We start from the raw sequence: 27,129 nt of genomic DNA on the forward strand, positions 1-27,129 counted from the left end.
TGCCATTTAACCTGATTCTTTTTGTCTATATTTTTTGTAAATTTTATTTAATTTACAAATTTAGTTATAGGTTCAAGAGTGCCATGAGATAAAAGGTTGAAAAACAATGCTTTAATGAAATTAAATGTAAGATATTGCAAAAATAAAAAGAATTCTGCTCTATTTTGAACTTCTTCAGGCATTATTTTATGGTTAATTTTATCAAAACATTGTTTGTCATTAAAACTTAAGTAATATTTCCAAGTGCACAACAGATTAAATATTTATTCTATTCTTCTGAAAATTTATACACACTATAAATTACAAATAAAAATACTCTCAATATATTAATAAAGGAAGCTTTGCCTCTCCCTCTCTTTGCCCATTTTTTCAAAAATTTTGACAATTCACACATTCTCAGTACTGCTATTTTTCCCCCTGGACATCATAAGAACCCCAGATGAATAGACATTTCATTTTCTAACCACAGGCTTCACCCATCGTTCCCAACTTATATTACTCATAACAAAACTTTGATTCTTGATGCCAGTGTTTCTTTGTTTTTCTTTTGTGATGAAAAAACATTTGTGGCAATTTTAAGCTAAGTACTTTATAAAAATAAAAAATTGACATATTCATTTTATTTGTATTAACATCTTTAAACATTACAATATATATAAAATGTATTATATATACAGTACATTAAAAAAAAACTGTCACATTGATCATTTAATTTTGTTTTAGATCTAATTTTTTTAATAAAGTAAATATAGTTTATTATTACAGAAGTTTATTAAACCAGCACCTGTAGAGCCAGAAAACTGCTGAATACCAAATATTTTTTATTTCTGAAAAATGTAATAAGTTATATGCAATGTGAATATTGCAAACACCACTGTACTTGTACAAGTAAACTCCACTATTTAGTTCCACTTTATTTAAATATGCTATTTAATCAGTCTGAAGATAAAGTGTTATAATTATAATATGTTAAGACTGAGTAAAGAACTATTAAAATGTTAATAAACACTGTCTGGTTTTTTAAGACCCCACGTGTCCAAACAAATTTGATTCAGAATAATAGCACGTCAGATTACCATCAAACAATTCCAGATTATCAGGTGCTGGATTAACAAGCTTCTACTACATAAAAAAATTCTAATTTTTCTAAATTAAAGAATGCTGCAAATGATCAAAACACTTTCCAAATAGAGGACAGCCTTCTTTCATCACTTTTTTTTTCTAGTTTTATTTTTAGAATTTTGTATAACATCTGATTTTACAGAAAACAGCTCTTAATTTCTTTTTTCCTACTATACTTTCAAACCTGCAGTCCTGTACTTTTTATAGGACTGACTCTAGATGTAATCATAAGAGTTGCCAAATGCTCTGCAAATTAATAACACATTAAGATTAAAACTTTTTATCTTTTTCAAGCAATAATTTTTTAAGTAAAAATAAATATAAAACATGGCCGACAGTATTACATTTAATTGTATAAATATAAAATTGCAACGTTTTAACAAAAATACTTGTTTACGTTCTTCATCCATCGTTCGCTCCAGTTGACAGTCAACAATTTCACACGTTGCAATTTTATATTTATACAATTAAATGTAATACCGTCGGCCATGTTTTATATTTATTTTTACTTGAGAGTGTATTTTATGTGAAAATGGCAATAGCACCAGAGGACGTTTTTACCATATTTACATTTTATTGCGGAGGCAGTAGCCTCTAAAGAAAGGTCGCCTCCGTGTTTGTGAAATTGTGGACTGTCAACTGGAGCGAACGACGGATGAAGAACATAAACAAGTATTTTTGTTAAAACGTTGCAATTGTACATGTAATATTCATTTATTAACATTTATGTACTAATTAAAAAACTTTTAGTGCATCTCAAACTTTCTAATTAGAAAGTTTCAGATGCACTAAAAATCCTTGCACAAATGTGGCCAGAGATAGCAGTTATTCTTTATATTAATATTGATACTGTATTTAGCTTTCCTAGAAGTCATATTAAATAGCTATTAGACCTTTGAAATTATAGAATGTCTTCTTGTTATTAAAAATTTATGAATTATTTTCCAACTTTTTATTTTAAACTAAATTGTAAATATCAGAATGATAACTTTACATTAAAAAAATACAAATTCATTTTCTTGATGGCCTCATTTAATATAATACTAAACAAAATATTAATTGGAACATTAAAAGAAAGACTAATGACATCAAAACTACAGTTTTTTTTTTAAATTTTAACTTTAAAAAGAATTTTGATTTGAAGAAATATATACAAAATTTACCTGTTCACATTGATCTAAATCAATCTTGCCTTTTAATTTCTTACGACTATCATCTGTGTAATACTCCAATACAAACTGACCAGGTAATTGACCAGAGTGTCTCAACACAAACCATCTCTGCCTCCATTTCTGAAATAAAACATAATTCATTAATAAATAAAGTTTATTAAATCTATTAAAACAAGTTATGATGATTTATTCTTATCCTTTTTATTTACCAAAGTCAGGTATTTATTTATATTATATTAAAAGTATAAAAATTTGATAAACTAATTTAACTAAATTTCATTCATAAAATTAGAATCTAAACTTTACTAAGCTTTGGTCATTACATAAATGTAAGTTGTTTTTCTTAATAAGAAATTAAGGAAACAATATTCTTTCTTTCAGGAATCTAATTCAACAGTTTATTAAGCTCCTTGAAGGCTTACATAATATTACAAGAAAGGCACATTGCATCATTGGCAATTTTGTATTTAATACTTCTATAAATGAAGATTTCTTTTGCAATACAGACACTCCTCAACTTATGATATTTCGACATACAATATTTCACATATACAATGACTGAGGCGAGTGAAATGGAAGCACGGAAGAGCAGTTAAAATTTGAATTCAAGCTGCTCTACCAATGCATTAATGATCTTTCTTGAAATTTTTTTATATGTATCATCTTATAACTTTTTGTTTTACACTATACCCACTATGTCTGCAAAATGCCCCACTGTGTCTCCTGATACTGGTGAGAAGAAAAAGAGGAAAGGTTATTACTCTCAATGAGAAACTTAGGATAGCCTATTTTATTTAATTTATTTATTTTTATTTTCAACTTGCAATATTTTTTACTTTATTACCTTCAAATTGTAATTTATATACAGTCTCTCCTTGACTTATGATGAGGTTATGTTCCAAAAGAAAATACATCATAAGATTAAACCCTCAAGTCAAACAAAGATTATTTAAGTTCAATTTAGTGGCATTGTTGCAGTGGCGTAGCGTGGGTGTCGGCCACCCGGGGCAAAGGAAAATTTCGCCGACCCCTTATTTAGGTAATTTTACAAGATATTATTTATTGTGAAATTTTGCCACTCCCTAAAAGTGCCGCCCGGGGCAGGCCACCCCTGCAGCCCCTGCTATGCTACACCACTGCATTGTTGTCTAATTTTTGTTTACATAATCACAAAAAGTCCATCATTTAAGTAAGCAATATATTGTATTTGCCACTCCAGTAAATTTATATTCAGTAAGTCATTAAGTATCCACAAGTTTCCAGAGAAGGTTCGTGTATTTTCCCGTACTGTAGTGCCACCATCACACTGCCATTAAGACACTGCAAGAACTACGAAACTGCAAAACCATAGAATTGAGAATATATTTGATTTTGGAATTAATAGAAATTCATTCATAACACCCACTTTGTTAGTAATTGTAAGGGTTTTTACATTTTAAATTGTAAAGAGAGTATTTTCAATTGTTTTTACACACGTGTAAATTTTTTCTAACAAAGGAAAAATAGCATACTACATGCATTGTGGGAAAATATCTTTTAAACAGAGATTGCATTGAACAAATGAGTATACTCAGGGATTCCTCCAAAAATTCCCCAAAAGAAAAATGTCTGAAGTCAATACTATACTGTATATGGGTGCCCCTTAATTCAAATTTGCCTCAGCCCTATGAAGCTATAAAGTGCCACTGAAGTACTATACTGTAGTTTGTCATTACTGCACACCCAGTTTCATTCAAATCTGGTTGGACAAAAAGAGGAATCTAAATTATTAAAATTCACAACAGTTTTAAAACAGATGCCATTCTAACTTAATAGGTTACACATGTTTAAAATGTAATCACAGAAAATTGTATTTACAACAAAATTATTTGTTGTAAAAAAATTTGTCTGTCTTAACTAATGAAAATGAATTTTTTTTTCATTATGTTTTTCATAAAACTAAATAAAACATAAGTATAAAACAGTAAGGTAATTAAAGTTAAACATCAAGTTAAAAATCGGTGGAAAAGAAAAACAAAGATAACATTTAATTGGTATTTTCTAGGAAATCTCTTACAATTTTTTATGTAAAATATATCACATATTTTAAAGAATAGATATTAATACACATCTTATACATCTTTACATTCTGCAACTAATTACAACTTTTAAAATTATACTTAGAAAAATAGGTTCACAAATTTATTCACGTGGGAAGTTTATTTCAAAACTTGCAAATCTTAATTGTCTAATACGAAAACTATTAAAATATATCTATAATTTTTCATCATTAACTGATGTCAAATTTCATCAACAGCTGTCATAGGTCGATGTCAGTATGCAGACAGGCACCAACAGATTGTTCTACAAGTTAATGCTTCAATAAAAAAAAAAAAAAAAAGGAGAACTGATATAGTCATTTAATTTATTTAATAAATGACTTGGTTCGTTTTTTACACTACATTTATTTTCCTTACAGAAAATAAACCAAACTAGCAAGTATATAGTTTAAATCTGTTGGACAAACTAATCCTTTAATTATGTTTTAAACAATATAGTGCCTCATAAAATTGCTGTACTTTAAGAGAATTATTTAAAGGATTTCATTTTATGTTTTCAGTTATTTTTATCTTTATTTACTTGCCGTTTAATGCTCTCCATTCGTGGAATTTCTAACTGGAGATAAACTGTTAAGAAATAGTGACGAGTGTATATAAATTTTGAGTTTTCCCCCCTCCTTTTAATGAACTTAGATGCTATAAATATAAAACAGCAGTCGATCCGATGAATCACAGGAAAAGAAAGAAAACATTTTGTTTAGGTAGTGTGCAAATGATGATTCATAACACAAAATTACCCACGAATTTTTAATAATTTCTTTCAGCAATATTAGAAATTCATAACGAAGATTATCATTAAAATTTACATAAATTAAATAAGCAGAAAATGAATTTATCAAAACATACGCCGATTCCAGAAATAAACTCAATTTATTTTTGGCGAATTCTCAGAAAGGAAACGTCATGTCTCTCGTTCCGTAATGGGAATAATTTAACCCGAAACATCGAAATATTAACATGTGAATCGTGGTAACATGAATTTTTATTCGAAATAAATTAACTTATCCATTAAACAAACCAGAAACCTTTCAACTTTAATCTTCCAATCGTGCGATAGCCTGAGGCTACTATATCGGTTATTTCCTGTTTCCTCAACGTTAGAAATTCGTGTCACAAGTAGATAAACACATCATCAGATATCTGAATTTTAATAAAATCATTCCTGAATACGTTATAAATTTTAATACGTCACGAATAAATTAAATTTTTATTATAATGAATAAACATTAACTAGTGTGACTGCTATGTAAAAGCTGGATGAAAACAGGACAAAAAAAAAAAAAAAACACCCAAATACATCAAGGTCTTAAATTATTTCCTATGTTAGCTACGTTTCCTGGCCAGTTAGTTTCCTGTGGTTTTATGAAAAATTTCCATGTCTATTTTCTTTAAAATCAACCTTTATGACGTCAGTTATTTACTGACTCATCGGTTGTCGAGACATTAGTAATCTTTGCCTAACACGCGTGAGGTATGTTTATAACTAGATACTGTACTACAGGAAATTGTGTGTATGACCGTCTGACTTCTTTTTTCTCCTATTAAATATTGCGTAATTTAAATCGATTATGACAAGAAAAAATTTGGCTGTGATAATTTATAAATGACGTTTAAAAATTAAATAAATTGATGGACTTTACTACAGAAATTAAAGATGAACAAATGTATTTTGAATTTGTATACATTGTGTGTGTTTTTTAAGTTAATTTTTAGAAAGTTAACACCAATTTAGTTAAATATTTTATTTTAGTTGAATGTTCAGAATGTCTGTAATTCATTAAATGTACTAAAATATGTATAATTTGTAAATGTATGCAAACATTCCATAAAAAAAAAAAAAAAAAATTCAAAGTTCATCCTCTCATTCAGAAGGTCAACTACTTTATGTCCGGGAGGAGAATTTTTCTGTCTATAACGGTAGTCTATGTACCAGACAATAAAATTATGTAGTATTAGAGCAGTTCTGAAAAGTTTGGATGCATTGTCTTCAAATGCATTAAGAACAGACAAACTTTCTTCTTATATATGTTATAACATGCACAAACAATATAAAGGAATTTTTTACTATTGTTACTATTTATGTATATAATAAACTGAATTCAATGATGACCACATCCGATGATAGTGTCCTAATTTAAGAAATAACCATTTAGCTTTTTAACAGCTGAAGATAAGAGGAGAAAAAAACCTTTGCTAAACGGAGCCAGATACACTTAAAACGACACTCATTTCAAATTTGAAGTAAACTGTAGCCTATTTTTATCTTAAACAGCAAGAATAACGAAGTTTTCTGTTTTCTAACACCGTACATCGCACTTCCTGTCATTATCCGACGAAGTATGAAAAGAAACGTTAGATGAAATGACCTAAAACAATTATTATTTGCAATCACATGTCACCATAACAAAAGTGAGGCAATTATTATTGTAAATGACAATACGTTGGTAAATGCAGATTTCGCAGCCATGCATCGGACGAGCTATCAACGTTACCATTTGATGCTAAAAGTAAAAATAGAACCATTTCTTAGCAATATTAATTCAAAGGTTATTTTATGCATAACTGACGACACAAGGTTAAACCTTTTGAACCAATTCAAATAATATTCAAACCGTCCGAACCACGTATTTTTTCAGCATTTAATATACAAAAATTGAATTCGAAATTTAGTTATTTCGAAAACAAAATATCCAGCAACGAGTTGCTTAACTTTCACGGCAACATTTGGTGGTGCCATCTATTACATTTCATTTTTTTAAAAACTTTCATATTTTTAACTATTGATATTATAAAATGGAAAAAAGGCTAATTTTGAGGGTAAGGATGGGTTTTATGAAAAAACTGTAAATGCTAATAACGAGTAAAATCGTCATTAAGTCTTACCCTACTAGAGATACACACGATCCCCTTTATCTCCTCACCCCTTTCGACTTTTAATCACCAAAATTTAACGGCATCAATCCACCTACTACTCAAGCCTCCCTGCAAAATTTCAGAAGTTTTCGAGAAGTTATTAAGCTTCAAACAGGGTGAACAAAATCGTGCCCCCCATACTAACATCCATACATACAGAAAAAGCCTCCAATTTTTTTGCATTTCTCGACGTTTAAAAGTCTCGAGTCCAAAAATGTAAAAATCTGGGGGTCATTTTTTGATCGACTGCCATACTTTCCTTCTGTTATAAGTTATATAACAGCCGGGAAAGTAAAAATTGGCACTACACAATATGTTAATAGCGAATGAAACAATGATAGCAACATGATAGAAAATAGTTGTATAATCAAAAATGAGTGCCAAAAAAATCGAGAAAGAAGCCAAACAAACTGATTAAAAATAAAAGCACTAACTTCTTTCATTTCTCTCCCATTCTCAAGTAGTCAGTCATATTCATTGTAATATACTAAAAACTGATCGATGATTTGATAAAATATTAATATTTTGAGCACACTTAACACTGAAGTGGGACCCAAAACAGATAAACTTTAAATAACTTTGAATAACAAGCATTAAAACCGATTCCAAATGTTGGCACGCTTTAAATTTTTACGACAGAAATCAATGTATTAAAAATGTGAACGCGTTAAGTTCCTAATACATATTTTAATGTAGAGTTCTAGCAAAATTGAATATTCGAAAAAATACACTTCCTTTTGTTTTGTTTGTTGCCAGCCATGGAAGTGCACGTTTGTAATTAATGCTAACACGATACAGGGAAAAAACGGAATAACTTCTCACACCGCAAGTTGCGCAGACCTGCTTAACTACTTTGTAAATTCGCATTTTCGCCTTATCTCTAAACAGTTAGAAAGGTCCTTATATTCTTCATCTAAAATCTTAACTGTTTGACCCACGAAATTAGGCTAAGGTCGCCTGGACGATCATTATAAGCTTGAATACCATCATGTATAAATACATTCCAATTATTAATTTGAATTCATATAAAAAACTGTATAATTCGAAATGTTCATAACACAAATACAGTATATCAATTTAGTATAAATTACGAATATTATTTTAAATTTTGAATTTAAACTTCTGTATAAAAAAAATCTCGAGTGGAAAACTGCTTTGAATCATTCATCAATACCTGTATCTTCGAATGAGGAACACTTCTTAATCTCTTTTCTGTAATTGTATTATTAAAATAATAAAATATAAACTTATATTTGTATATAAACATGATTAAGTTTTCATTCTTTGCATACATAAAATCAATTTTACTGGTTGCTACTAAAGAAAATTTTAAAAAAATGATTCAATCTCTACGTCTCTCATTGAAAATCTTTTAGATTTATCGCTTTAAAAAATCCTACGAGTAGAAAATTAATTGGTTTTTGATACGAAATGAATGAATCTGTGCAAAATATGGCGTTCAATCGAATTTTATAATATCAAAATGTCAATAATAACTAAAAAATTTTACAAAATACAGTAGTGAAAATATACATCATGAGTTACCACTAACGATAAAAATCAAATAAAGGCTTTTTTTAAAGTTGTTTATTTGTACAAACAATTTAATTAATAAAGAATAAAAAAATATTAAACTTTACGTAATGTTGAGTGAGGCTAGATGACAAACAGCTAAGCAAGCGAGCCTATGAAACGAATCATGTCATTGGCTCGCTTGCTTACCACTTTTATGCACCAGTTATTTCGTCACTTCGTAACAAACATTTGCATATAATCTAGGACAAATATTAATTTCACCATTTCACGTAAAAACAGTTAAGGATACGATTTCACGCATTTTTGAAAACATGCTTTTCATTTAAATTTCCGAAAAATTTACACAAAGTCCTTTTACAGAACCAGTCTTACATTTTCACATCCTTAATTTGAACGAGGAAGTGCCTAAAATCGAAAGTTATAAAAAAGAACACGATGGTGACAGTTTAACTTTATCAATATATTTTATCATCACTTCTCAATTTTTATTACTATAAAAAAAGTGTCCTAATAAATTCAATCTTCTACTATAATGATGGCATTGGATTATTTATTAACGAATGACAATTTTAAAAAATACTTTCTCTCAAAGCCATATTTTAAGTGCGTGGTTTATTATGTAACACATATTACACTTATTTAATCGAATCAACGTAACTACTTATGTTCAACTAGTAGGCGCGCGGCGCAATCACACCGCTAATATATACATGATATAGTTTGTATTCTCAGAAATCTGTATACGGGATCGTCCGTAAATTACGTAACGCTATTTTTATACCTTTCAACAACCAACCCACTCTCCCGTAACGCGTCGCACATATGCACAGAATTACGTAACGCGTATTCCTCGGACAACGTTACTAATACTAAGGTATAATACAAAGCACGAGGTACTGACCGTTACACTATTTTAAAAAATCCATAACAATACGGTTCGCTATGCAACCCTTCCGAAACCATTCTGTTATCCTATGAGCAAAAAGGAAAATCGCCTGAGGCCCCACCCGAAAGGGGCTCCAAACCAATCTTACATGCAAATATTTTCGCCGAAAAAAACTGAAGAGAAGTCAACACTACACGGGGCCCCTAATTCAAATTTGCCTGGGAATCCATGGAGCTATAACGCACCACTGCCTGAGATTCTAACATTATGTAATGGTTTTGTAAATACCCCATCCCCCGTAACGCATTAACGGTCATCAGTATACTCACTCGACCATATCTACGATACATAATTTATGTGCATCCCTCTATGTTTATAAAAGAAAGAATAATTTAAAATTAATCGCGTTGATTGTCTATGAGAGACTGATAATTCAGATTTAAAAAAAAAATTAAATTTAAATGTTTTTAAAAAATTAAAAAAGTGAATTTTAGAAGGTAAAATAGAACCGCATTGTACGGAAACCGGATGCACGGCCATTTTTTATCGTCCGGAACAGTAATCATTTCTATCTCAAACAACTATAAACACGAAAGTAATTAGGAAAATCTTTAATGGACATATAACTACGACAAACTTTTAAATCAAAATGTGCTGACGTACTCGAAATCTTCGAATCGAGACAAATAATAGCGGAACTTCCGGTTCGCTGGAGTGCGATGCTAGACTTGTATGATGACAGAATACAGATCACGTGTCGTAGATGAAACTCTGGCTGTGTGTGATATTTATCGATGCTTACTCCTTTATGCATACAGAATACAGATTTTACATATTAAGCGTTAAATATACGTACTGTAATTTCTTTTTCTAATTATAGGTTTGAGCGCTTAAAACTGAGAAGTTCTATTATGTAAGCTATGAGATATGTAAGTTCTATTAAAGATAAAGACAATCTATAGAAAGCAATATAAAACTACTAGCTGACCCGGCAAACTTGTTATAAGATTTTTCTACTTTTTACGGATTACAACTATTACTTTACTCTTTAATAATTCCAGTAATCTAATGCGTACAAGTCATTTCCCTCCATTGGATTTTCCTTCTATAGGAGCACGGTTTACTTCTCAAAACCTCAATTTTCAAAATACTTTCTTTACATACCAAAATCATAAATGAAATTAATTCTGTAGTGAATTATCAATAAAAACGTGATTTTGATATTTAAAAATCATACAAATGTAATTATAAGGTGAAACAATCTCTTTTTCTTAAAAACAATTATGACTTTTGATAAAACTAACACCTGATATTTGAATTTCACTTGCATTAAGTAATTCTATAATAGATACAGTATAATAAAAAGCCTACAGTACATTACACATAAATGCACTTAAAACATGTCTGTATTTGATGAATATACAGGAAAGTCTCAATACAAGACAGTCACAACATATATATTTATGAAACATGTACTGTACTAGTATATACCTGTATATAACACATACATACATGTCTGATTTTAAGAATGAGAGAAACACATTTATGTGCTTTCAACACTGATCATATTCTGTGACTTATAAAATAAACTGCATTTTTCAAATTTTATTTATGCACATATTTATTCTCATATATTAAGCACTTATAAATTTTGCTGAAAATTTGAACTCAACACTGCGAAAATTTCACACGGACAGTTATTCGGTTAATTAACACAAAGAACAACATATTGTAACCATTTCGAATGACCCAATACATAAAGGGGCCAACTAGTATGAATGAAGAATGAAAATGACGACCAATGTACAGTACATTACAGCCCATGAAAAATTGGGGATTCGAAAATTTAATTTAATTTTTCTATCATGATGAAATATCTCAATATGTAAACTTGCAACTTAAGCTTTAGCGAGATATGTATAATTACAATTAATAGAAATTGCTAAAAACACCACAATCTTGTCTTCAATGTTTGCTTATCTAATTGTCTTGAATTTTTACTTGTCAACATTTTAAATTCCGTATAATAAAACTGAACTAAAGATAAGCTGGATAGAATGAAAACAAACTTCCCGGAGTAGTTATTTTCCACCTAATTCTAGACGTTCCTGTATTTACTAGAAACAATTCATCTGAGAATATGAATCAACAAAAACTAGTCCGAAAAACAAAACACGTTATCAGTAAAATGCGATAATATATTTATCAAAATAAACTCCGATATAGAAGTCAATAAACTATAATCTACAATTTAAAAAGCTTATAATCATTATTACTAAAATTAGATAATAAACACTGCAATGAAATTATTATCCGAAATTTTTCAATGTGATGGAAAAAAAGAACTTTTTTGAAGCGAACAACTGTGTAATTTAAGAATACTTTTTCTGTATTTCTTTTTCATTACAATCAGATCACAACTTCCGTTCTTTTCACAATCTGCTGGAAGTGACGTGAAAGTTCCTGTTCGTATTAACATGCCTGCGAAGTCGATGCACTATATAAATAAAACAGTGTATCTTGTACGTGTGTACTACTATCACAAATTATTATAAATATAGTCACGGGTATATTTTTTCCCCGCTCGCTTTACTGATATTCCAATTTCTAAACGGAATTAACTTAACAGTATTTTTAGTTTAGTTTTCTAGTATTTAAAAGGGATTCAAATGAAATTATTGTTTTATAAAAGGCATTGTATAGGATTTATTCAGTTTAACCTTTAAAAAATGTATTTTCTCATTGACTTTAAAATATTTAAAAAATATAGATAATACATGTAATTTACTTTGTATTAAATTATATATTATATAACTTATATATATATAATTTATATGTGACATATAAAATAAATTATGAAAAAGTTTTCAACTGTTAAGTTGCAAGAGTTTAATTATTACAGACTTTTACTATTAAAATTCTATTTTGGTAGATATCTTTCTAGAAATTCAATTTTTATATTGTAAATTAAATGGTATTAAAATTAATTCAGAATTATATTAGGAAGTTTCGTTATATATTTTTACTAAGAATACAATACACAATTCTTTTTATCATCAAAACAATCAACTGTTTATTACTCAAAATAGCAATATTTTTGAGAATGTAATTTAGAAGGAAAATGGACATGAAACATTGCCAAAATGTTTTCCTAAAAATAGATATTTAATTTTAGGAAAAATAAATTTTCTTGATAAAGGATATTTGAAAAATTCACACAGTTAAATCTTTAAAAACTATTCGTTTCACTCAATCTTATATAATTCATTATTTGATTTTAAGTTATCAAAATACAAGGCAGTTAACAATAATTTTTATTATAATAAACAATCGTTAAAAACGAATTAAAAAAAAATTTAAATACATTTAATTAAAATTCCTCACATTTTTTAACCAAACTTTTTAAAAAGTTTAAGTTATCCACATAAAATCTAACATATACGAGTAGAATTATTTATTTTTGTGCATTAAAATGCAATAGTTGCGACTATGTATAATGGATAAAACCATCGTTATTTATAAAATAATATCCGTGGAAATTTATTTTAATTTAGCATTCATTAGCGGATAAAAATAGACTGATTCATAACATACGAAATTAGAAAAATATGACTTTTAAACGTTTCGTATTACATTTAGAACCGAAATACTCTACAATTTAAAAGTATACACCAGGATATTTTCCCGTTTTAGCAGAAAATGATTTACTTTTCGAATTATTTTATATAATAAATAATATAAAATAATTTGAAACTATTAGATAAACGATGGAATTTTATATTAAACAGGGTATTTTTTTTCAAAAATTAATTCGAAAAGAGACATTCAAAGTTAAGTGGCGATCAGGAATGACGTAACAAGAACTCATATAATGTAATATAACATTAATGTGCGCTCAAAATTTAAATCAAAATTAGGATTATTAGTGTTATTTAAATATTTCTTGCTCTTTATGTAGCCTAGGAATTATATCTGATGCTTGAGGGTAATCGTTTATGCTGAAGTTTACCACTTTTATACAGCTGCAACAAGAACCTGAAACACGACATATTTTTTGCTCATTTATTTTTCAAGCTTCGAATTTTATTAATGCTTGTTTCGTTTCATTCTGTTATAAAGTACTGCAAATGACTTTTGTATTACTCATATATTTTACTTTTTTTTTCAGTTTGAAATTCTTAAGTCTATCAATCAAATATCAACTCTGACAAATATTACCAGTATTAGGGGGAAATTAGCAAATGTGACTAAATCTCAAGTAAAAGAACAAAACAATATATATGATTTAACCGATTAATTACAGTTTTATATTATACAATTGTTATTTAATAATAAACAGGACAAATTCAGCATTTCCTCTACCATTTTTAATTTGTAGAAAAACCAAAAATAGACAGAATAAATACAATTCTGGTGAAACATATGACAAAATAAAGCAATAATAATTTTCTGGATAAGAATAGTTTTCCAGTAAATAATCTTGCATGGTGAAAATTGAATCAAGTTGTCAAAAGTTGCACATGGAAAAACCATCCAGAAGTCATGAAATTTTATAAATCAGGAAAAAAGTTTTTAAATAAAAATGCAAATTATTTTTTCATATTAATTGGGTCATTAAACTGTTTTGCAACCAAATTTTTTTTATTTTGTTTTACTTTTTAAAAACATATTTAACTTGCAAATTAATTAGCATTAACTTTATTTAGGTTATATTTCTATTTTGATCTTTCAATTACAAATAGAAAAACTAATTATAAAATCGAATTTTTAATTTGGTTTATTCTTCTCCTTCTTGAAATAACTTCTAAATAAATTTTAATATAAAATTTTATTTTGGTAAATATTTTATGTAAAAAATTTATCTTGTTTGAAACAAATTGAATTTGAATTTGTACACATAAAGGAAATTAATTTCTACATGAATTTTAAGTTATCAAAACAGTCCATTCTATTTTATGATTATTATTAAATTTTAACTAGAAGATTGTGTTTTCCATGTGTATGTAGGCATGAATTATTTCCTTAATGAGCAATAATACATTATAATAATTCTGGCTTTCACAAATTTATGTTAACTCTTTCATGAATAAAAGAGAGTGAGTGATAGTTATCACATTGTAAATATTTACTCATTACAAACTTAAAACAAGTTGAAACAAAATTCTCAGACACTCATAAAATTAAAGCATACCCTTTGACATATAACATTTCCTCAATATTTAATAAAATTAAATTCTAACAAGAAATATATGCACCTCATAATTAATATGATGAAAATAATTGAAAGATTATCCAGATTTTAATTAATCTCTTACATACAAATCAATATTTTAGTAGGATGGCTGCTGTGGTCAAGGTATAAGATACCACTAATACTTGTTTACTCTACATTTGCAAAAACAAGATTTTTTTGCAACATTCTTAGGTAATCATAGGCAAAACAACACTAATCTATCTTAATGTTAATAAAAAAGCATTGAATTCTTTTAGTTATCTATCAAAACCTGTTTGTAGTGCTTGACTGATTCATTACATCGGGTCACAATGACAATGAATATTTTATTTATTTATTTAAACTATCAAAGCTCATCTAAGTCTGTAGTAAACACATTCAACACTGAAGTAGTTTCTTGCAACAAAACAGTCATTAACAAATACAGCCAAATCACTAACTGTGTCACTACAAAGCCCATTCCTTGCTGGTCAATGTTTTGTTTCAGCACCCTTACATGTTAAGATAACAGAAAACAAAGTAAAAACAAAGACAGAAATCACATGCTTCACTAAATTAACACATTATATTAAAAATATAAATCAAACATGAAGATATAAAAGATATAGAAAATGAAAGAATATGCAAGTTAAATTGAAAAATGACTAATTATTAGAAAGATGAATTGACAAACTGATATTATTAAACAGAAAATTAAAACTGTAGATATGATTCTACACCAGTGGTTCATTTATTTTAACTATAGAACGATTTTCACATAAAAAATTTACAAAGAATTAAATGCATAATATGATTCTCTCACCACTAGATTCAGCCAATCTTATTTTCTACAGATGTCAGCCTTGCAGTTTATTTACAGGTCCCCTTTCGATGAATATTAATAATTTTCAAAATTTTACTTAAATAAGTTTTTCATGTATGTTTTAAACTATTAGAACTCAAAATGCTAATTCTATTGCACAATCTAAATTTTATTGGTGGAACCCCGGGGTTCATGAAACACAAAACTACTGTTAGACACAAATATTTAAAAAGTTTAATACCTGTAATAATAATAATAAATTTATTAGTGGTATTAGGCCTGTTATTACAGAGTGTTATTACATTTATTACATTGTATTCATATTAATCATAACAATAATAATATCATTTGGTATCATCAGTTCATCTTATTACATTCATTAGTTGAATCAGATCAAGTCCTTATAACTTTAAAGAGATTGATTACAAAAAGTTTTTGCATAATTGTATAGTTTGTAAATCATTACAGAATTTACAAAAAGAGTTTCAGAAAGTCCAATAACTGCATTAGATTCCAAGTAATTGTAAAATATGTCCATGTATAGTTTTCTATAGTGTCTTTGAATATTCCAAAAACCAAAGAGAATTTTTGAATTATCACTTAGTATTGAATCTAACTTCTAGTGGCATGTCTATAACTATATTTGTCTGGTCTAATCTATGCCTTTTTTGATTATTATTGACAAGACTATGTCTTGTTTATAAAATCGTACTGCCTGCTGTGTTACCAGCTTAGCGCCTTTAGAGAGTGTCGCCATTTTGTATTTTATTTTGACTCTGTTTTTGGTCCCCTGACTACCTACGAGTCTGGTTTTTTTTTATGTGCGCATGATTTGGGCACCTAATACTCTGTGCCAAATTTCAACTCCTGACATGTACTCCTTCATACCTAAGAGGTATGAAGGAGTACATGTCAGGAATTGAAATTTGGCACAGAGTATTAGGTGCCCAAATCATGCTTCATACCTAAGAGGTATGAAGGAGTACATGTCAGGAGTTGAAATTTGGCACAGAGTATTAGGTGCCCAAATCAGGCGCACATAAAAAAAACCAGACTCGTAGGTAGTCGGGGACCAAAAACAGAGTCAAAATAAAATACAAAATGGCGACACTCTCTACAAACAGGCAGCAGTGCGAGATTTGCGCAAGTGTTACTGGTTGGAAAGTTGGAAATATGAATATTATTAAATTGAATTTTGACAAACGAATCTTTGAAAAAACCCATTTACCTGTCCCATGTTATAACCCACATATTTCCGGTCGCCACATGCTAACCTCGACCGATTGACCGGAGATATCTCATTTCATTGGAATGTTTTTGAAACTAGATGGCGCGTCATTATAATTTTATATTAAAACTAACTTCCGAAACATGATTTGTTTATATATATATATATATATATCGTTTGTGCAAAATAATAAAATATTTTCATTCAATACAATAGCCGAGATTATTTTTTCAAAAACGGGAAATTTTCGATAGGCATCGGCAAAAATTCAACCCGGAGTGACACGCAACAGAGAGAGATTTCAAAATTGGATAGGTTAATTTCACCGAAAATGCATTGTGGACGACCTTGTAATCGTGACCGAGGGCAAAGTTTCAAAGATCGCGCTCAAAACCAGTGATATCAAAGAAGATTGGAGAATGAGAACGAGACCCACCATGCGCGTCAAAGCGATCCCGCTTAGCAGTGAGTCTTCAAGACATAGTCTTGTCTCAAATATGGCTTTGCTGTTTTACTTGTTTTCTATTATTTCTTGGTTTGTGATATCATCTATTTTCCAAGAATTCATAGTAATATAAGATTTTTTTGCATGCATATATGATAAACCATTTAACTTAATCATAAAAAACTCTTTAGTTGTATAACTTTTTCTAAGTTGAAATCATATGTGTAGATAGTCTATTTATATAGTAATCATCTCTCATTATTATTTTGGTGCCTTTAGCTTTTTCTTGTTGAGCTACTGAAATCAAATTTTTTCTCTTCAGCTTTGATCTTCTGCATAGATCTGTTTTGAATATTATTTTTTTCCATTCTTCTAAATTAATTTTAGGTTTCTTAGATCAAAATTCTTTAAGTATTAAATTTCTATCATATGTTGAGGATAATACAATTTTCACCATAGGCTTATATTAATTATCAGTTAATTTAATTAAACTATCTATAGGACCATTTGTTATGCCTAGTTCTATTGTAATAAATTGTTCTATTTCATTTAGATATTCAGAAGTTTTAAAAGGAAAATTTATAATTACTATGTTTTTGTTCATTTTTTCATTTAATAATTGATCTATTTCAAATTCTGGCATACCTTTAGTGTGGGAATTATCCTTAGTGAGTCAATTTCTTCCAGTTTTTGTGCAATTCTTTTGGATTTCAGTTGATAGGCTCAATTTTCTTCTTTCAGGATATTAACTTCTGTTTTGATATTTTGTAATCCAGTATTTAATTGAGTAAATTTTTCTTCAATTAATTCATGTATGGATTTCAACAAATATCTTTGTTCTTCTGCTGTTAAAATGTCTATTCCTCGGACAGTGTGAAAATAATCTTGTATTTTTGGAGATCTCACGTTGATTAGTTCACTTCTATCATAATCTTGTTCTTCTGGATGAATTTCCTGACTGGGCACAATTTCAGATATATTTATTTTATCTGTAACTTTAGGATTAACATTGCGAGGCCTCCCCCACCCCTTCTTTCGCATATCTGTATGGCCACCATATTGAGGTGATCTAGTCAACAGACCTAGATTAGTTTCTATCCCCGAAATAAACAATAGATATAATATCAATAACAGGGATAGTCTATTTTTGTAGATCCGTTTCAATTGAGGTTGCATATTCACCTGAGAACAAACCACTATCACATAAAGTAGTATCGATATTCTCGAGATAAATGCGCCAACACTTTCGCCGGTCGAGACACCCCCCAATACCTGTATGAAACTACAGTATACTAAAAAAAAGTCTATAATCAATATAATGATGTTATTGTAAAACAAATGAAATAATATACACAATGTCAAACACAACATGTGTAAATATACTGGTGAAAAAATTTATTAATTTATTTTGTTAATATTATTTGCATTTAATTATAGAATAATGTAACTTTATTAAACTTTTAAAATACATATATATTGAATAATATTTTATTCTAATATTTAATTTTAATATAAAATACATTTTGGCATGTTCAGTATATTTTTCTTGTTGATTTTTATATTATTTTTCTGATGTTGGATGAATAAATCTAAACATGCTTAAGATAATACAGAAGTTAAAATATTTATTACGAGTATTTATTTATAAATTTCTTTCTTTCTACAGATCAAAATTTACATTTGTAACCCATAATAAAATTAATGATCAACAATAATCATTCTTATATACCATTCTAAAATATTTTTGAGAATTAACAACAAAAATTTCAGGTATGATACAAATGTAAAAATTATCACTGAGGCAATATGATACTTTTCCTTGATAGAAAATGATACATTAGAAAATGCAGTGCTTAAAAAAATAAATAACTTTTTTGATTATTATCTTTATTTCATAATAGAAAGTCTATTATTTATTTATAAAATATATAATTAGCATTTGTTATTGTTGCTGCATTGTAATAATATATTTTAAATGACCACTTCATAATACATTACACATTAATTTATAAATATAAATTTCACTTTATCTATCTATAGCTATATATTAAACTTCTCTTAATATCTCTTCTATGATTGTAAATAATGCAATACTACTGTATTATTCACAAACTATGTATATAGTAGATAGGTAGTAACATATCAATACATTTATTTTTTCATTTGATTTAAAATTCTCACAATCAACATTTATTTTTTGTATTTAATTTGATAATTTTTCACATATCTAAATGATAAACTATAATTTAAACAATTAACAATTATGGACTCAAGTAAACAACTTATTAAAATTCTGATAATCATAAAAACAAAATTGCTTTAATGGTTATCAAATTAAACAAAAAATTAGAACAAATGCTTCAGGAATGCTCATAAGATAATGTTTGATATGTAATTGAATCTAAATTTTGGTTTCCTTGACAACAGAAGAAAATTAAATTATGAACTAATATAATAATCCATATTAGATATTATAGGATAAACTAAACATTAAACTAAACTGTACATCAACATTTAAATAAAAAAAAATCCAAATAACAGAGCTAAAGAATGAATCAAAACATAGTAATTTCTTTATAGTAAATGTACTTTAAATTTCATTTAATAATTGAGAATAATATAAGTTAAAGAAATAAATTATTATGGATAATAAAAATTACTCAAGTTTGAAAATCAAAAATGCATTTCAAATGCTATATGAGAAAAAACTTCAGTTGCATAAATAAAAAGCAGAGAAATAATAGTCTTTTTAAAATGGCACAATAGATTACATTGAATAAAAATAGTACAAAACTTTCTATTCAACCTATTGTATCAATATAATAGAATTTTTATTTTTAAGTTTATATATTGGCAGAAATAAAAGTTAATCCTCAAACAGGATTTAAAATATTTAAATTTTGAAATGAATTTTCTATATAATTCTGCTCTTAATGAATTATTTAAAGCTGAAGATAAAGCTAAAAATACATATAAATAGTAAAATGTATGACATTTTTATGAACTTGAACTTGTTAAAAATATCAAGATTTTCAAGTACTGAAAACACTGTCTTAAGTGTTGTGTGTGTTTAATAACAAAAAGAGATGTTCATGCAAACACTTTTGAAATTTACAGAAATGTCTTTGTCAGGAAATGTATATGTAAGCATTTCTTTTCATTATTAAACACAGGTAATGCTGAAAAGATAATAGAGAGGTGGCAGCTGAAATTTTCAATGCAAAAACATCGGCCGCAACCTCTCTAGTGATTTTCAGTACTAATTACTTGATGAACATTTCAGTACAGTGAAAATTGTTTTTTATAGTGAGATGTTTTTATGAGAGCAAACTAATAGATTGATGAAAAAACATTCCACCAGTACTGATAAAATTTAAAAATGTGCTTTAAATGGAGTTCAAATAGATCAAAAAATTTACATATATGTACTTTTGGATGAGCAGTCCATTATCAGATACTTCATTAAATCACTATGGTAAATGCAGAACAAATTCAAAATATAAATTATTACACAATGTCTGTTCAAAATTAAGTTATAATAGGATTAAGATAAATAAACTTTTTAGTCAACATTTTTTTAGATATGAGCCATTTTCAAACTAAAAAGTTAGTGTGTCCAAGTTTTCATAATTTATGATTATCTAGATAAAGATTCTAAATCCTGCTATTAATATATATTTCAATAAAAACTAAATTGTTTTATTTGTGTTGAATGATTTACTAGTAAAAAGCAGAGCCATCAAGAGGGAAGGGAACTGGAGATTTTTTTCCCTGAGCCTGGAGAAAACCTAGGGCCTGTAGTGATTCCTATCCGTATAAATTAATTTTTATGTTATTTTTACTAGAAAAAATAAAAAATCTTTAGGACTGCTTTTGATCAATAAATAAACATTCCACATTTCATTTGTTAAAAAAAAAATTCATAAAAGACATATGCTAGTGGAAAGAGGAGGACCATTCTATACCAGTCCCATACAAGCTTTTAGCAGCCCTTGTAAAAAAGTAAAATAAACTATCAGTTTATAGAAGTAAATCAATCAGTATATTTATAAAATGTTTTTCTGAATATTCTATAGTCCAGTGATTCTCAAAGTGGGGGTCATGAAAAATATTTGGGGGGGTCACAGAAAAATTGATGACATCAATTCTTTTTCAAATATTTTATAAATTTACTATGGATTCGTGCTTAGAAATAGTAGAAATAAAAAATGTATAAAATAATTTTTACTTAAATAAATTGCACATATAAATAAAAATAATATGAATATTTTAATACGAGACTAATATAACATTCAAAAATTTGTGCGCTATTCGGGAATCTCCCGAGCTTCCACTCCCAGCCTGAACTATGATAGAACAATGTTCGGAACCGAGTTTAGTAAGCAAACATTAAATTCTTTTTTGACTTAGTGTGAAAACAGAGCATCCACTACTCGCTGAATTAGCAATGGTAGTTCTCTTACTATTTGCAACTACTTACCATATTAGCCCGAATATAACACGATATTTTTCGACCATTTATTTTCCGTTAAAAATTCGACTCACACTAAATTCGGGATTTAAGTAATGGAATGTAATATAAACAAGAACATTTTCCTACAGAGGTTGAAATGCGACTAAACGTCCGACCAATTCCTAGCTCGACTGACCACTTCAAAACAACCATGTGATCTAGTTAGTAGGCCTGCACTTTTGTTTGCATAGCCCTACTATAGTAAGGCTATGTCTCCACTTGTTAACGTCTCACGCAACTGTTTTGTTTCATTTGTTTTTTGCTCTAGTGACTAGCGACGGTTACTTTACTCTTTTCTTTATTGCCCATAACAAATGAGTGTGAGTAATAAAGGTAGTGTTGAGAAAAAAGGCTCATCAAAGAGTCAAATAAATAAAGGTACCAGGAGAACCTACAATATGAATTTTAAAATTATGGTTGCAAACGAGGCAGAAAAAACGAACAACTTGAGAGCTTCGAGGAAATACGGAGTTCCAGAAGTAAACATCCGCCTATGAAGAAAAGATTTAAGGAAATATAAGAATGCAAATTCTTCAAGAAAATCTTTTAGTGGACCTAAAAAAGGAAGGTTTAATGAAGTTGAGCAGAGTGTGTTAAAATTCGTAATAGAAAAGCAAAATGAAGGGTGCCCAATATCCCGTGAAGTCATAAGATTTAAAGCATTAGAAGAGGCTGCTAATTTAAACATTCCTAGAAAGGACTTTAAGGCAAGTATGGGTTGGTGTAGAAGAGTGATGAAAAGGAACAGTTTATCACTATGACGGCAGACAACTCTCGCACAAAAACTTCCCGATGACTTTAATGAAAAATTGCTGGCTTATCAGCACCATATTATATCATTACACTAAAAGCACAACTACAGTCTTGGAAATGTGGGAAATGCAGACCAAACCAAAGTCTATTTTGACATGCCTTCCGACCTTACAGTAAATAAGAAAAGTGAAAAAACGATCTTATTAAAGTCAGCTGGTTATGAAAAGTCCAGAATTACTGTTATGCTTGCTGTTACTGCTGACAGACAAAAGCTTCAACCTTACGTTACATTGAAACGTAAAACAATGTCCAAAGAAAAGCTGTGTCCAGGAATTGTTTTTCAGGTCCAAGAAAAAGGTTGGATGACAGAGGAGTTGGTATTAGACTGGTTGAATGTGATATGGGGGAAACGGCCAGGTTCTCTGAGAAACTCCTGCTCCATGCTAGTCCTTGATGCACTTCGAGGCCACCTTACGACAAGTGTTAAGGAAAAAATTGAGGCATTGAATTCCAATCTTGTAATAATACTGGATGGTATGACTTCTCAGTTGCAAGTCTTGGATGTGGTGGTTAATAAACCATTTAAAGAGAATTTTTGAAAAGAATACAACAATTGGTTATTATCGGACAATCATCCATTGACACCTTCAGGAAAAATAAAAAAACCCTCAGTCTCTCTTTTAGGAGAATGGATTGCGACTGCCTGGCAGAAGATCAAACCTGAATCGATAGTTAAAGGTTTCAAGAAATGCTGCATTTCCAATGATTTAAATGGGACGAAAGATGACATTTTGTGGGAGACTGAATGCGTGAATGAAAATACTGATGATACCGATGTGACATCAATGAGTTCTCATTCTGAAAACAGTTCAGATTCTGAATAAACATTTGTTTTTTGTTGTTACTAACGTAATATTAATTTTGTTTTACATTACTTAATTTTATTGATATGAATGTAACCTGTGTTATTAGCTATAATTACCTAAATAAATGCTTATCTGATTGAATTTTACTTTCTTTGAATTCTTTTATGAGTATTATTTTTTTTCTAAATATCTTTATGAAAATTTCGTAGTCACGTTATATTTGGGCTAATACGGTATTTATGAGAAAAGGCATTTTTGGTAATGACCAACATCAAAACAAAGCAGCGCTCTCGTCTTAGCAACATAGAAATCCCTATGAGACCTGCAGTGACTGATATTAAACCCAGGTTTAATTTATTGTGCCAAAATAAGCAGCCTCACTCATCACATAAAATTTAAAATATGTTTAACTTAACTAATTCAGTTTACTAATGTCGAAACATGTACAGTACATAGAATATTTTGTTCAAATATGTACCAAAGATAAGTTAATAATTTTTAATAATACTAAAAATAAATTTTCTATTAAAATTATGAATGTTTCAATGCAATTAAACAAAAAAAAAAAAAAAAAAATTAACTCCTTCTAAATTTAAATTAATCCCCCCTCCGGGATGTTTTTCTACACATATGCATTTTTCAGGGGTCCTTTGAAATTTTTAAGTGCAAAATGGGGGTCGTGGACCAAAAAGTTTGAGAAACACTGCCTTAGTCTATAAGTCACTTACAAATATAAAAGTATAAATAGGTTATCAGATGTTTAATGATTTCCATATGGATTTGACATTGCTGTATTAAAAATATTAACAATTTAAAATAAATTATATTTTAATAATTGACAGAGATAAATATAAACATAATTTAATTATTCTGTTTATTAAGTAACTTTAATTATTTATTAAAAATTTTAATGTAATAATTTGAAACTCTAAAGTCACTTTGAAAATTTGTAAAAATCTGCATGTACAGAATAAGCATCAGAAGTCAAATGCACATTATAGGCTCATAAGATATAGTGATCATGAGACAGTTTATTTCATGTATGGAAGAATTATTTGCTTATAAAATTTGCATCCAGAATTGATTGATATTATAGTAGAAATGCACTTCGTAATCTGGAACCAACCACTTTATCAGGAATCCAGAAAACTATTAAATTCCCTTTAATTTGCAAGGCAATATAATTTACTACTTTGCAAAGTCCAAAATAAAAGTCACAATGAAGATGTCTTTTAATCTATCAAAAATTTTTTAATGAGTATTACTGCATTACTTTTCATCATCATAACATTTCATATGTTTAAAGAATATAGTTATTTTATAAATTAAACTCCTATTAATATGTTTAAACACTTAATTCATTATTATAAAAAATAAACAATTTTTTATCTTTCCAATGTTAGTTGTTATGGTAGAGTAAATAAATTATATTAGTCTTAAAATCATTACAGTTTATTTTTAAACATTTCTTTCATTCATTATTAATGCTCTTATGTAGAATTTGAATTTACTAATATATGGTAAGTAATATTTAGAATATGTCAGTCTGCAAATTAAGATAAAAATATAATTTTTAATTACAGAAAAAAATCAATTCAACTTTCCAAAGCATTTTTTTTCTAGTTAACAATGTGAAATATATTAGTGAAAATTAAGACATTATATAAGAATTCATCAAATGAAACCCATTCGAGTAAATTTATTAACACAAATGAAACAATATATCCATCAGTAAGTCATGATTAAAGAAAGAAATACACGTGAAAGCCAGAATGCACTTTTGTTCATTAAAAAAGTTAACGTGGGCATTCAGATACATACCCCACTGCTTGGGGAAACGACAGATACAGTCTGCAAAGAACTGTTGGTTGGTCCTTGAACCATTGGGTGACTGCTTCCTTGACTTCCACATCAGAGTTAAAGTGCTGTCCCTTAAGAGGCTTTCTTAAAGTTCCAAACAAATGAAAATCACATGGTGACAGATTGGGGCTATAGGAAGGGTGGTGCAGAACCTCCCAACCTTTTTGTGATAAAGCATCCTGACAGCGTTTGCAACATGCCATTAAGCATTGTCATGTAACAAAATTGCATCACACGATAACACACCTGGTCTTCTTTATGGCTTTATGCAGTTTATCCAATGTTGCATTGTAGCAGTTGGCAGTGATGTTCATGTGAGGATCTTTAAAATCCATCAGCAAAGGCCTCACAATGTCAAAAAATGCAGTCATCATAACCTTATAGGTGGAGGCCTATAAGGTTGAATTTTTTGTGTATTGGTCAACTGGAGTATTTCCATTGCATGCTCGCTCATCTACTGGTTGGCTCAAAGTGGCGGCACCACATTTTGACCTTGGACAGATTCCGAATAACTCTGGCCATGTTTTCATTACTCAACACCAAAACCAAATGTGCAAAATGACCAAACTTTTCCCCCCTTGTTCATTGATGTATGCTTATCACACCACATGTGACTTCATTCCCCTCCCCTTGTGAAGGACTTTGTGACATGGCACGAACAACTTTCATTTGATCAATCCTTAGTTTCATTGTTTCAATGCAGCATACTAGTAAATCACTAACAGAGATAAACTTGATATCTTGATGTAAATAAATCAAACATAAAAGGTAATTCAAGGGTAATTCAAGAACAAAATAAAGGTAATTCTTCAATTAATATCTATTTCTAGTAATTCATATAATTGTTTCCACATGTCTAAGATCCAAGGCATAATTGAAATAACAAATATTCTACAGAAAAAGAAATAGCTAAATATTTTTAGGAAAGAATATAGATTATAATTTTACATAAAATATATTTTTTACATAAAACATTAAGGAATGAATATCCATTATAAAATAAAATGAGTTTACTTTAAACTTAAAAATTTTTTTAAAATTAACTGAAAAATATAAAAATTTAATAAAAATAAGTCAAATTCTTAACATGTCCAATAAATCTTCAAAATTTTTAGAGAAACAATATAAAATATTTGGTACACAGCAAAAATATAAAGATGAATCATCCTACTATACAGTTTTATTTTTTTCTTCTAAAAATACAAGTCAAGCTATAATTCAGATATAAAATACAAATCAGCAATTAGGAAAAAAAGAATTCATGTTTCATTACATTGTCATTCCATTCAGTATAAATAATGTTTTATCATGGTTAATCTATCATATTTACTTAACTACAACTAATAAAAACCAAGGACAAATGAATCAATATGGAATACAATTATATATAATGATAATTATATGTGATGAACAAAAACATTCATTTTAAAACTGATTTATTTTGAAAAGTAATTTATATCAAAAATGTTTAATATGTATCATAACCATGACTTTTCTGTGATATTCTAATAATTTTTTGAATGCTGTTTAATTGTTTACTGGAGTTATGCTTCAAAATCACAACTTAACTGACAATAAGACACACTTCTTTTCTTATTATAGAATATGTTGGTCTGAAATGATTGATAGATGTATTGAGAGAAATTCCTCTAAAACATACATGATATCAGGTCATCTCATAAATAATGTAATTTTTTGTAT

General features: G+C 28.5%; 1 protein-coding gene across 1 annotated transcript in view; it reads right to left on the reverse strand.

Moving 5' to 3' along the window:
* LOC136973929 (GRB2-associated-binding protein 1-like) overlaps positions 1-27,129 on the reverse strand; it is a 51,462-nt gene that overhangs the window by 17,788 nt on the left and 6,545 nt on the right. Inside the window, 1 exon segment of the mRNA XM_067268698.1 lies at positions 2,286-2,414. Coding sequence (XP_067124799.1) covers positions 2,286-2,414 — 129 coding nt within the window.

This window comes from Centruroides vittatus, unplaced genomic scaffold (assembly GCF_030686945.1).
Source record: "Centruroides vittatus isolate TY-2023 unplaced genomic scaffold, ASM3068694v2 contig_3313, whole genome shotgun sequence".
Classification (NCBI taxonomy): domain Eukaryota; kingdom Metazoa; phylum Arthropoda; class Arachnida; order Scorpiones; family Buthidae; genus Centruroides; species Centruroides vittatus.